Here is a 14466-nt window from a genome sequence, read left to right as displayed (position 1 = left end):
AAATTTGACAATGTATTTAAGTTTTTTAGTTGACTTTTTAAGCTCAGTTCAAATATTAATCAAGGTCCAATCAAAGCCCTTACATATTTATACAAAAAATACAAAGAGAATATACATTTATACAAATTGTAAATATATTAGTGATTGGTTAAGATGAATCATTGCACTAAAAATCTAACTATTAAGGTATGGAGAAGTAAGTTGAAAGTCTCACATGAAATAAAAGTAATAAAATCAAATGACATATAGAAAACACAACACACATGAAAAACTATAGCTAATTTGTATTAAAACTTCCTATCATATCCTCCTAAAAAATCTCAAAAGTGTCATCACAAAAAAACTATGTATAGAATCCATTAAATATAGTTGTGATATGTATTCAATTTTTTTATATTTAAACTCAATGCACATGTTTGAATTTTATTTGCATATAAGAAATGTATTTTCAAACAAGCGTATGTTAAACATTTCCGAGAACTATGACATCTTAGATACATTGATAACTCATAATCCATCAACTATTTGTTATTATATAAAAATTTAATATAATAAAAACGAAAAAACTAAATAAAAAATAACGTGAGATCATACTAAATTTATGATAAGTTCGATAAATTATATTTATTTTTTAAAAATTCTAAATAAATATATTAAATAAAATATTAAATTACTTATATTATTTTGTATGAATTTTGCTAAATTAATTAATTTACCAACAACACAGTAATTTTTCTTGAAAATATGAAAAATTTTAAATTACGTATATTTACAAAAATACAAGAAAAGACAAAATCTGATGGTAAGATTTCACTACATCATTCATTAATTAAAAAAATTATTAAAATAAGGTAACATAAGTATCTAAGTAAAAGAAAAATATATTTAATATCATATGTTTTTGCTTACTTAATTCCCTTGTAAGATTTGAGCTGTGTTAAAGTAGGATTTATATGTGTATATTAAAGAATCGAAAACTATTTTGGATATTACAAATTGAAATGAAAAAAAAAGTCATTAAAATAATATTTCAACACCTCTTGCTAAGCTAGTTCATTACTTGATTCACTAAAAGGAATTAACTAACTTATTTTATTGGCCTTCAAAACTACCAACTACTATTAACTACAACATATATTAAGAATGTATATGGATTGAAATCAATTAATGATCATTCACAAAATACAAATGCTACAGAATAGATGTTAGTACAGAAACATTTAACTCAAAAGATAAATCTTTGGTAAACATTCATACTTTATACACAAGTTATGAATAAAATGAATAAAATTACTCTTTCGAATTAAACGCCATCTCATATAAAAGTATCATACTGATTATACAAATAACAATCATTCAAAAAATCCTATAAAACACATTTTAAAATTTCAAATTAAAATAAAAAAATTATCTTAATTTATTAGAGTAAACAGCCTCACCACTTTTATCAATTTTTTAATTTCTGTTATACAAATTCAGAAACAACTCTCCAATTTCAAACATCATAATTAAATTACTAAACATTCAATGAGTCCTTAAAGTCTACTATATATGTAAAAAAGTGTAATAAAAGCAGTTCCGAAAGGGGATTTGTACTGATTACATTACTTTCTCATATAGAAATAAAAACAGTAAATACAATTATGCAGAAGAAAAAAATATTAGAAAAATAATCATACTATTAAGTGTCAAAGATTATTTGATTACTTGATATGATCAGTGAGTTAAGTAATGTTTGTGTGGGGTTATCCAATATCCATATATTTTTGTTGCTGGCTTACAAGAAAAAATCATAATCTTTCTTTGTTTCTCTCTCCAAATTGGAACCACAACTAATTAACAAGAAACAAGAAGAAGAGTGTGTTTTTAGCAGTTGAATGTCACTATTCAGATAATTGTTTGATAGGGACATGCAGTAAATTTTGTCACCTTTTCTTTCAACCTTTACCTCTTCCTACCTTCCCAATGTCAACATACTCTGCTTTTTAGACCAAAATACTTTTATATTTTTTTTATTATATACTTTCTTTTTTCCATTAACTTCAAAATTTGATGAAAACAGAGCACTAGAGAATTCCTCTGGGCAATCACAGAGAGACAGTGTTAAACCATACACAATTAATACGAGAATGCATAACCACCAAACAAATTAGATAAATAAATAAGACATAAGAGAGAAAGAGAAAGAGCATTTGAGATAAATAGGAAAATTAAATAAATTGAAGGGAGAAAAAAAAACATAATATCATGAACTTGAATCCAATGCTAATGAGACTAGCAAAAAAGAAAAATTCAGAAAGAGAAAGATGTCCCTGTCATCTCAAATGGATTGCACTACTCATTGAAAATGACATATTTTATTCATACTATTTATACTAGCTTATTAATTAGAAAATGTAGAAAGAGTTTTTCATTAATAGTTTAACCTTTTTATTTTAAAAATTGAATTTTTTAAGTGTAAAAGTTTAGTATTTTAGATTTTAATTGCGCAAATTAATATTTCAAATGTAACGGTCGAATGATTTTAATCTTCCCTATCATTATATATATGGAGAACTGAGATTATGTAAGCATAGAACATGAATAAAAAGTGTAGTAAAGAAAAAAATTTGAAAGATGCTTTTTTTATTTATTTTGTTAGTTGATAAAAACTATATGAAATAATGTAACAAGAAATCTATATCAGTGTCCCCAGTTCTTACATACATGACCCATTTCCCCATAAACTCTTGCAGATAATGCAATAGCAAAAACCACACAGAAAGTGACCCCTGGGAATCAAAAGTTAAAACCAATGGCACAGCATAGCACAGTCTACAGTGTTTATTTACTATACGGCATAACACTACTGGCATAACAGTTAGGAGGAGAGAGAGAAAACGAGTGTAAAAAGAGAGAAAGTTAGGAGGGTGGAGAGAGAGAGAGAGAGTGTGTGTGTGCAGAGTGTGCAGGTTTGTAGCAGAAATGGTGGCAGATGGTTTTAACTTTATGTGTGAAATAATTTTCTTCTATCTCTCTTTTTTTTTTTTTTGAGTGATTTTTTTTCTCTCTCTCTTCTCTTTTTCCTCCTGCATCTTGTGTTAGGGAGTGATGTTTGTGGCAGAACGATGTGATTGCACAGCCAAAGCTGTGGACTTGTTCTGTTATATGCAAATCCAATTGTAATTGTAATTGTAATTGCATAAAAAGCTTAAGAAGGGTGCACAGAAGAAGAATACAAAGTCTCTAACAAAACCCATCTTACAACTACCTTTTTATCTCTAGCCACAATTAAGTTGAGTGGTGCTCAGTGTCACTAGGCGTAACACCCTTTTTTGTTTCTGTTCCCTGGTTCCTTGCGTATGAACAAGAGCTTGGTGGTGGTTGTGAGTGATTTCATGGTTAGGCTCGTGTGAAGTTGAAGTCCTGCAGTTGCTGCCATGGCATTTCGATTTGGGGTCCTCATTTTGCCTTTGCTATTTTGTTTGAGTGTTAACTCTGTGCAATCTGATGATGGTGAGTGTTGTTTACAGTTTCAAGTTTCTGTTTTGTGTATGTTTGGATTCTTTGGCATGGCTATTGCTGTCAGTTTTTATGGGGAGGGAGAATGGGAGCTTAACAATGTTGAAAGTTGTTGTGGTTATGTAGTTCTTAACAGAGAGGTGTATGACTTGTGAGTGCCATTGTTAGTAGCCTAGTACCCTTCGTGTGTTCTTCTGTCTCGTTTCATTTTCTTGGTGAAGGGTGTCGGAAAAACGAGTTTTTTTTTCTTTTTCTCTTCTCAGCCAAGCATGGCACTTCCTCTGCTGTTTTCAGTTGGTCCATTTAGTTTTTAAACGTCATCTTTTGTCCCGCGAATTTTGAGTTTGACTTGGTTGCTTTTGGGATCTTTTGCGTCTTTTAATTCTGTTGTCTATTTTTCTCATTGTTGGAACGAGTATGCTACATCTACTACTTACTTATGCTTGGTTTGCATGTTTCACATTGTAGAAATGAATTTTCGATAAAAATGAGGTTTTGTATAGCATAATATACTAACTTGTGTAGAATTCAGTGTCTAGACAACGAGTTTACTGATGTTATAAGGAAGGACTTAGCTCTCCTTGGCTTCAAGCTTCTAACTATGTTCTTCATGGTTTGATGTCTGGACTTTGGATATTTCCATTGCAGGATCAACGTTGTTGGAGATAAAGAAGTCATTCAGGGATGTGGATAACGTTTTATATGATTGGACAGACTCACCATCATCAGATTATTGTGTCTGGAGAGGGATAACATGCGACAATGTCACAGTTTAATGTTGTTGCACTGTGAGTTACTGTCTCCTTGTACATCGGTATATACCAGTTTTCTTTTCTATGATCTCTTACGCTTTTATTTTTTGTAGCAATCTTTCTGGATTGAATCTTGATGGAGAAATTTCACCTGCAATAGGGAAGCTTCAGAGCTTGGTCTCTATGTAATTGTTACTCTCCTTCGTCCATTTTTTGGTACAGTGATGTAGTTTAGGCATTTGTATTGTCTTGCTTATGCTTTCTTCCTCTTTTTTTATTTAGTGACCTGAGAGAAAACAGGTTATCAGGGCAGATGCCAGATGAGATTGGTGACTGTTCTTCATTGAAGAACTTGTACGTTCCTCCCTTGAACTGAATTCAGTTTATATTTATACCACACAGCGACTTACTAAACTTTGATATTTATCGTGTTTTCAGGGACTTGTCATTTAATGAAATTAGAGGGGATATCCCGTTTTCTATTTCTAAGTTGAAACAACTAGAGAATCTGTGAGTATTTTATGGCATTTCCATTCAAATGAAATTTTTTATCCTGGGAAGAGGTTATGAGAGGTTTTTGATTTTATGTAAATTGTATCTTAGGATTTTGAAGAACAACCAGTTGATTGGACCAATTCCTTCAACTTTGTCTCAGATTCCTAATTTGAAGATTCTGTAAGTCGTTGTTGTATTTCTCACTCCTCATTTCTCTCTTATTTTAGACTCTATAACTGACTTTCTGGACTACTGGAAAATGTTTTTTAGAGACCTGGCTCAAAATAATCTTAGTGGGGAAATACCAAGGCTTATATACTGGAACGAAGTTTTGCAGTATATGTGAGTATAAACAATTTGCAAATGAAATTGTTATTTCATAAACTTAGTGTTGACTTTTTTTTTTCCTTCCTTCCTTATCCATTTGATAGGGGCTTGAGAGGGAACAATTTGATTGGTTCACTATCACCAGATATGTGCCAGTTAACTGGGCTGTGGTATTTGTAAGTTGCACAATCACTGTCTTTTATAATCAAAGCTTAAAAAATGTTTATGCTTGTCTTTCTCCTTTTTTGTAGTGATGTGAGAAACAATAGCCTGACAGGAAGTATTCCGGAAAACATTGGCAATTGTACTACCTTCCAGGTTTTGTATGTAATCCAATTGCATGAAAGGCTCTGCCATACTTGGTCTTGTTTTCCTTTTACCTTTCTTATGTCTTCCGTTGATGCCAGGGATTTATCCTACAACCAGCTAACTGGAGAGATACCATTCAATATTGGATTCTTGCAAATAGCCACTTTGTACGTGTTGCATGAATTTTTTGAGTTCTTACAAGCATGAGATTTGGCCTTTCACTTTACTTGTCTAGGAATTTCTTGATAGATTTTCTTAAATTTGGTAGGTCATTGCAAGGCAATAAACTCTCTGGACATATTCCATCGGTGATTGGTCTCATGCAAGCACTTGCTGTCTTGTAAGCATTGTTTGATAGTAATTTCTAGAACGTGACTTGGGAAATTTGATAATTGACTACGTTTTCTCACTGATGCTCCTTTAACATTGGTTTTATTCCAAATTTCCTATGCAGAGACTTGAGTTGTAACATGTTAAGTGGACCAATTCCTCCTATCTTGGGAAATCTGACCTACACAGAAAAACTGTATGCATAAGCTAATGGTTTTACATTTACATCTAATGGATGACTTTGATATAAATTGTTCATATCAACAACTATGTGAAAGCTTCTAGATTCACTTCTGCGTTAAGCACAATTTTTGAATTGTTTGTAGATACTTGCATGGAAACAAGCTGACTGGCTTCATTCCTCCGGAGCTTGGAAATATGACAAAACTTCACTATTTGTAAGTTACTTGAGCAAGTAGTTGCCACTCAAATTATTTCAGTTGATTTTGAACTTGGAAACCTTATATATGGAATTTATTCTATTGCATGTGACATTATGTTTTACCTAAATTCTCTTTGCAAAATGACATACTGCCTCAAGGCAGTTCTTGTTAGTTCACTGGTCTCAACTGGATGGAATTTTATTCTAGAATTAACCTTCTATTATTTTCCTATTGCAGAGAACTGAATGACAATCATTTAAGTGGACATATTCCCCCTGAGCTTGGAAAACTTACTGATTTGTTTGACTTGTAAGAGTGGTTACCTTGAAGTGTCAATTTTGTTTGCTTTTTCTGTAAGTTTTATGAGTCACCCATCATTCTTGCAGAAATGTTGCTAATAACAATCTCGAAGGAACAATTCCTAGTAATATTAGCTCCTGCAAAAATCTCAACAGCCTGTAAGCAACTAAACTTGCACTAGTACTTTGTTACAATGTAGTTTATCTAATGCGTTAAGGTGACACTTTCATACCCTTTTAGCAATGTGCATGGAAACAAGTTGAATGGAACAATTCCTCCTGCTTTGCAAAGCTTGGAGAGCATGACCTCTTTGTAAGTTTCACCTTGATACATGAGCAACATTTACCTTAATGGACTTGCTATTCTGTTGTTTTCTTCTTTTAATGCTGCCTTTCCTATAAACACGTTGAAGCACACGCCAATTCCTGCAAGCACACTTAACTACCATGCCTCAACCAATTATCCTTTTGTTTAATTGGTTATTATGGCTTCATGACATTGTTATGGTCATCCTCAGGAATCTTTCTTCCAACAATCTTCAGGGTGCAATTCCAATTGAACTGTCACGGATTGGTAATTTGGATACGTTGTGAGTATGAACTATTCAAGTTATCTCTTTGCACCGACATCTTTAAATTTGTACTAAAAAATTATTTCCTCGACAGGGATATTTCAAACAATCATTTAGTTGGATCCATTCCTTCTTCCCTTGGTGACTTGGAACATCTTCTGAAGTTGTGAGTTAACTTGCGTAGTCATGTTTGGAATATGGGCTATTTCTTCTTACTGATAGCTGATATTCATTTTGTTAGGAATCTAAGCAGAAACAATTTGACAGGAGTTATTCCAGCAGAATTTGGAAATCTTAGAAGTGTCATGGAAATGTAAGCCATTATAAAGTAAATATTATTTCTTTGTTGTTGTTTTCGTGACTGTTATTCTACGTGATTCTGTCAACAGTGATCTTTCAAATAATGAACTCTCTGGCCTTATTCCTGAAGAACTTAGCCAGCTTCAGAACATGCTATCATTGTAAGCTTCATTTGCATCTTTTCCAATTTTGTTTCATATTCTAAAATGCTTTTGTTAACAAATTATGTATTCTTGATGGTAGTTTTATTGTTATGGGTAATCTCGTGCTGTAATTGAATCTGCCTTTGTATTTAATTAGCTCATAAAGATGTCAAGGTTTTGAATCTGCAAATGTGACTTTGGAATTCTCTTTACTTTGGGTTATATTGATTAGTTGATAAATTTCCCAATAATTAGTTATTCATCTTCATCTAACTTAAATATAGACTTTTGTTTTTGTGTAATAGAACTTAATAGCTTCAAATTAACTGTGTTGTTTTTCACATGTCAATATGGTGGATGATTATTGACTTTGGTAATTGTGCTATTAGATTGATATTTATAATTATTTTTGGTTTCAAATGATATGCAGGAGACTTGAAAACAACAAATTAACTGGTGATGTTGCATCACTTTCGAATTGCCTTACTCTCTCTGTGCTGTAAGTTTAGCTTTCAAATTAATGATTTTGTTGAGATTTCTAATAGACAATGTCCTCTCTGGCCTAATAAGTTGAAGTTTTCTTGTGAATTTTTTAGTAATGTGTCCTATAACAAACTATTTGGTGTTATCCCCACTAGTAACAACTTTACCAGGTTTCCCCCTGATAGGTGAGTGTCATTCACTGTTTAAATTGTCTTTATCACCTTTTAAGTTCATAGACATGTTCTGGATTCATGAGTACAACCTTTTGTCTTTCAGTTTCATCGGAAACCCTGGTCTTTGTGGTAATTGGCTGAATTTGCCGTGCCATGGTTCTCGACCTGCAGAGCGAGGTGAGCTGTTGCACTTTGCAGGAATTTTCTGTTGCTTTTATCTTTCACAATGCATAGAAAGGAGGTCAAAAAGAGATGCTGTGTTATCTCTCTGATATTCTTTTATTCAATAGATGAAAGGGTTTTGGGTTTAAATTATGCAGAATAAGCTAATCTATTTTATTGACTGTGCAGTTACATTATCTAAGGCAGCCATTCTTGGAATTACTCTCGGTGCCCTTGTGATTCTTCTAATGGTATTGCTGGCAGCTTGCCGACCACACAGTCCTCCTTTTCATGATGGATCACTTGACAAACCAGGTACTCATCTTTGTTTCATCCTCACATTGTAAGCTGTAGCCTTCAATCAGCATAGGTTCAAAGAGCAAGCTTGGTTTTTTGTAGATTTGAGCTGTCTATAGATACTTTAGTGTACCTAACCTTAAGCCAGCAGTGCGAAAAAATCTGAAATTGATTGGATTGTGTAATTGTATGCATTAAAGTTTACATGCCAACTTTTAACTCTATTGGATTTTGTAAGGTTTATAATCATGTGGCAGTATTTTATTGCACTCTACCCATTGAAACATAATTTGACGAGTTACTGACCTTCACGAACTATGGAATTGACAGTTAATTACTCGCCTCCAAAACTAGTGATTCTTCATATGAATATGGCACTTCATGTGTATGAAGATATCATGAGGATGACAGAAAACTTGAGTGAGAAGTATATAATTGGATATGGTGCGTCAAGTACAGTTTATAAATGTGTTCTCAAGAATTGCAAGCCAGTGGCTATCAAGAGGATCTATTCTCACTATCCCCAATGCATTAAAGAATTTGAAACTGAACTTGAGACTGTTGGCAGCATTAAGCACCGGAATCTGGTCAGTCTCCAAGGCTACTCTTTGTCCCCTTATGGCCACCTTCTGTTTTATGACTACATGGAAAATGGCAGTCTGTGGGATCTTCTTCATGGTAAATACAAGCTATATCTTTTTCTAGTCTTTTGTAATGCATAGAACCCTTCATTAAGAACTAGTCTCAGCCAGAATCTCCTCTTAAATAGAAAATTACTTTATAAAGAGCATACTGATACAAGGTGTATGACTAAGTCATTTATTGAAGTTTCTTGTTTCATGTGAGTCTTTCAGCTGTATTCTTTTTGGTTTGCTGCATACAGCTTGTAAATAATGAAATATATAAATACTGTTAGAAGAAGAAACCATTAAGCCATTGTTAGAAGGTATCATAATATCATATAGTGCTATCCTACCCCGTAGTTTTGTTATGGTAAGTAGATTTCTGCATGCCACATTACTAGCCTGATCACAGCGTCAATGATTCTATTACGTATCTGGCTTACTTGTGTATCTGTTTTCAGGACCTACTAAGAAGAAAAAGCTTGACTGGGATCTGCGTCTAAAAATAGCACTTGGAGCAGCACAAGGGCTTGCATATCTACACCATGATTGCAGTCCTAGAATAATCCACAGGGATGTGAAATCATCCAACATTTTATTGGACGCAGACTTTGAGCCCCATCTCACTGATTTTGGCATTGCCAAAAGCCTCTGCCCCACAAAGTCTCATACTTCTACTTACATAATGGGCACAATTGGCTACATAGACCCTGAGTATGCTAGAACTTCCCGTCTCACTGAGAAGTCTGATGTGTACAGTTACGGCATCGTTTTACTTGAGTTGCTAACTGGAAGGAAAGCTGTTGACAATGAATCCAACCTCCACCATCTGGTGAGTCTACTACACTTTTCATGGGCTTAGGTATATATTTTGGAAATCAATGACAACATTCTATTAAGAAGATTACTTAGTTAAAAATTCAATTTTGATTGAGAACACCAAATACACATCCATGGAACTGCACTTATGATTCAAGATTGCAAAATCTAGTAGCTATAAATAACTGTTAACTTATTGTTAACACTTGATTCTTGTCTGTCTTGTTCACATACATAGCAATGGCTCATGGTTGTGCAGATTTTGTCCAAGGCAGCAACCAATGCTGTAATGGAAACAGTTGATCAAGACATTACTGCCACATGCAAAGACCTTGGAGCTGTGAAGAAGGTGTACCAGCTCGCTCTATTATGCACAAAGAGGCAGCCAGCTGACAGACCTACAATGCACGAAGTGACAAGAGTACTTGGGAGCCTTGTGCCATCAAACACTCCTCCAAAACAACCAGCTGCACCACCTCCTGCTCCAAACCCATCTGCCAAAGTGCCATGCTACATGGACGAGTATGCAAACCTCAAGACTCCACACTTGGTGAACTGCCCCTCAATGAGCACCTCAGATGCACAGCTCTTCCTCAAGTTTGGAGAAGTAATCTCTCAGAACAGTGAGTGAGTGAGTGAGTCATGAGAATCAAGTCCAACAATTAATCATGTATATTAAAACCCAAAAAAGAGAAAAAAAAATGTGGGATGAAAGGTAGGTACAAGGTAATGAAAATGTTTATAAAAGTTTTAGTACTAGCTTTAGCGTTGTTGATTTGAACAGGAAAAAGATATGGATGTATGAGCACCACAATTTGAAAGGTGAAGTGGTAACCAAATACTTGTACTTGTTTGGTAGCACACAAGGTTGCAGAAGTAAAAGTTAAGGTTCTGGGGCCAATGTGCAGAAGGTGGGGTAAGCAAAGGTCTTAATGGTAGGGAGAAGAGGCATTACATAATCTGTGAACATCAATAATGCATCGATTCTTAGCTGGCCTGGTATCAGTGAACTGTCTGAGTGCTGCCAGTTTTCTGCAGAGTCCATCCATTACCTCTTTTATTACCTCAGGCCATTTGTTCAGTAAAGTGCCATGAAATTATTTCATCAAATTTTGGGTCATTGGCTTCCTCTGCCAGGGCTCAGATATGCCATTGGTTTCCGTGCCATGTTGACTCAAAAATGTTTAATGCGTTCAGTGTCATCAATTGAACAATTTTCACCGGTTGAAAAATGAATGCAAGCTCTGTAACTTTTTCTTGGTGGTAAAACATTTACAGAACTAAAATAAATAGCATGGTCTCTGGAATATTCAAGTCTTCATTGATGATCTTTGATGGGTTTACCTGAAAATTTAAAATATCGTGAGGCACAATTGATTATGTAAAGAATATTTAATATTAATTAACCTGAGCTTTTAGGTAGCTTGAAAACTTTAGGAAGTTGCACTGTTTCTGTCTCTCAGGTGTTGCCTTTTGAGGTGTCATGAGTTTGAATGCATACATTATCTTATAGTCATGTTTCTGTTTCGGTGAGTTTAAATTATGTTAATTCATTTTTTAAAAAGTGGTATTAATTTATTGTGTACTCATGTTGAACTAGTTTTAATTTTCTTATTTCAGGTAACTTGACACCAATTGTTAAATTGTAATCGTTCTGATATTAGTTCTTTATAATGGGTATTGAAAACTGGGTTTAAGTTGAAATGATTTTAAATTTCGGTGATAGTGTTAGAAGTTTATTAGTAAATAGTTTTTAACTTCTTTACCAACAGATATTTGTATATTGATCCAAACTATTAAATTCTTTTTAACATTTAATTTCCTGAAGTAGAAATGCTCGAAACAGAAATTACGTAAAATTAAAACTAATTCTGCAAATGTTCAAAGTCTTAAACACCATTGAAATATGTACTTTATAAATTCCAAATGGCGTGGGCGCTGTGATTGTGATTAATTCTATTCAATGGACAAAAACCAAAAGTGGGTTTTTACTTTCCGAACCTCTATGTTTGCTTGTACACCTTTATGATTGTGAGAGATGTCAAAAGCATCCTTCCTTGCTGATTGTAAGAAAGTTTTTTAAATTCAACCATTTAAAATTTAAAAGTTAAATATTGTATTTTGAATTGTATAATTTAAAATGATATTTTTAATATTGTTTCAAAATCTGAATTATGTAATTTAGAATTAATTTTTTTCAATTAAAGATTGTACGATCTAGATTATTAAACAATGTTAAAAGAATAATTTTTTAAATCATACCATATAAAACACAACATTTAATTTTTTAGCTTTCAAATTATGATATCTGGGAATTTTTTAAATAACTCAATACTAAATGTTCCCAACCAAACCGAATCGTATGGAAGAATATTTTTCACATTTCTCATAATTTGTGATAGTGTATGAAGAAAATATAGAAATATAAAAAGTAATAGCCGAAACAATGTCGAACTACTTTTGTGTTTTATTTTTCTTAAAAATTCGTTATACGGTATAAGTTTATAAATAAGATTAATTTAAATAAATTTCATTGAAATTAATTTTACTCAAGTTAAATATGGGTTTTTTTATTTCTTTATTATATTGGTTACATTCAATTATTACACTTGATTTTCTTATGTTTTGACTTCTTTTAAGGAAGGAGAGAAAAGTAAATATAATGGTAAATGATAAATAAGAGAAAGGAAAAACAGTGACGACGATAAATTATAATATTTTGAAAGAAGAAAGTGAAATAAAATAGTATAATGCATAATATTTTTTTTCACGTACTTTTGTCTATGTTTTTCTATAACTTAATACTTTTAATCTTTCACTTTCTTTTTTCCGGTTATTTCAACTTATTTTAAAAACTTGTATCTATTGTATTTCTTGTTCCATCACTACCATAAATACTAAATTGGAACACAAAAATTTACTGAAAAATGAAAATATGTTGGTAATGTATCATTGTTGAGAAAAATTATTGATGAATTTTGATATTTTATCTATAGAAATTTTTGTTGGTTAGTTATTTGGATAATTGTGGACCAATTATCTTTCGATAAATTTTTCATCGATAAGGTTGTCTCGATTCTTTACTCATGAATGCGAATTGTTGGTAATTGAGTGAGAGAATTCAAATGATTTCTATATTCATAGGAGATGTTTCATCCAGTTTTGAGTTTGCGAGCATTCCTGGTCTTCCCCTTTCTCAAATTCCCAAAATTCGCCTTACATTCTTTTTTCCTAATGTCCCAATTTCCCATACTTCATTCCCCCAACTCAATATGGTCTTCAAAATCTCAACTTTGAGTGAGCTTTTGGCTTTGTCAAGAGTGATTACAAGTGTGGACATTGACGTCTCTATGTTGGATCTTCGGGGATATTTGATGGTGATCTCAACCGAGTAATCTATTCGCAATGCCTTGTCACCCTCGTTGATCATCGTTGTGTTGTTGCAAGGAACAAAGACCGTCAAGGTTGTCCTAGTGTGCACAACAACAGAGTAAGACTCTGCTGACGATAGTGATTTGGTCGTGGCAATAATGGGTGACGTTCTACCCCCACTTTGGAGGATGGTGTGCAAAGATTTTATGGTTTTCTTCATTCCATGTAAACTTTATCATTTTCTTTTTCAATTTTTCAATAATGGTCATCCTTGTTGGATGCCCTTATTTTATTCTTTATTTTTCATTATTCTTCTTGGATCTTCTACAGTTAGAATCATTACATATGTTGTTATCTTCCTTCTTTTCTTTTTTAAATTGACGTTCTTTGTAAAATTTAAATTTTCAAAGTTTGCTAAATCTTGACAGTTGTTTTAGGCATGCTTTGGTGGTTGGAACAATAAGGTTTAAGTTGTTATTTATGCTGCTTTTTGTGCTTGAATTCTTAGTCTATACTACAAGTTTGAGATGTTGTTTGGGCATGAAATTAAGGTTTAGACAACATGTTTGAGTTGTTGTTTTCATGTCTTTAAATGCTTAAAATGTTGCTTGTTGTGTGTCTTGGTATACTAAGTCATAAAGCTACAAAATCTTGAGTTAAAATATATGATAACTACATGTTTGAGTGTTTCTATTGATATCTACATCCTGACTATTGTTTTAGGCATGCTTTGGTGGTTGGACAATAAGGTTTGAGTTGTTATTTGTGCTACTATTTGGGTTTGAATTGTTGGTCTGAACTAAAGGTTTAAGTTGTTATATGTGCTGTTGTTTAGGCATGAAATTAAGGTCTAGACAACATGTTTGAGTTGTTGTTTTCATGTCTTTAAATGTGTAAAAAGTTGCTTGTTGTGTGTCATTGTTTATTAAGTCATAAAGCTGCAAAATCTTGAGTTAAAATGTATGATAGCCACATGTTTGAGTATTTCTATTGATAGCTGCAAATGTAATAACGTTGTCATTAAAGCAATCAAATTAATACTACTTATATGTAACAAATTTATTATTTTTTAAGAAAGTAGCCAAAAGATTACTATAGGTAAAGATAACCCAAAGTCGTCTCTTAA

The 14466-nt window shown here is 32.8% G+C and overlaps 1 protein-coding gene across 2 annotated transcripts; it reads left to right on the top strand.

The window, feature by feature from the left end:
* The first annotated feature begins 2804 nt into the window (after window positions 1–2804).
* On the top strand, window positions 2805–11277 carry LOC124845125 (LRR receptor-like serine/threonine-protein kinase ERECTA). 2 transcript variants are annotated; one of them, XM_088099620.1, is made up of 27 exons: window positions 2805–3495; window positions 4150–4289; window positions 4367–4438; window positions 4536–4607; window positions 4692–4763; window positions 4857–4928; window positions 5019–5090; window positions 5180–5251; window positions 5327–5398; window positions 5483–5551; window positions 5653–5724; window positions 5839–5910; window positions 6041–6112; window positions 6335–6406; window positions 6484–6555; window positions 6638–6709; window positions 6915–6986; window positions 7063–7134; window positions 7210–7281; window positions 7358–7429; window positions 7842–7910; window positions 8008–8079; window positions 8171–8244; window positions 8419–8544; window positions 8857–9204; window positions 9611–9981; window positions 10228–11277. In XM_088099620.1, exons 2-27 carry the CDS (start codon window positions 4264–4266, stop codon window positions 10597–10599), a joined length of 2751 nt encoding a protein of 916 aa, XP_087955746.1. In that variant the 5' UTR covers window positions 2805–3495; window positions 4150–4263; the 3' UTR covers window positions 10600–11277. The 2 variants fall into 2 exon arrangements, with proteins under 2 accessions (XP_087955746.1, XP_087955742.1); XM_088099616.1 differs by lacking the exons at window positions 2805–3495; window positions 4150–4289.
* Window positions 11278–14466: the final 3189 nt, after the last annotated feature.

This window comes from Vigna umbellata, chromosome 1 (genome assembly GCF_029865625.1).
Source record: "Vigna umbellata cultivar VRB3 chromosome 1, Vumbellata_1.0, whole genome shotgun sequence".
Lineage (NCBI taxonomy): Eukaryota > Viridiplantae > Streptophyta > Magnoliopsida > Fabales > Fabaceae > Vigna > Vigna umbellata.
Note: the sequence above shows the minus strand (reverse complement) of the source record. Positions and strands in the feature narration are given on the sequence as shown.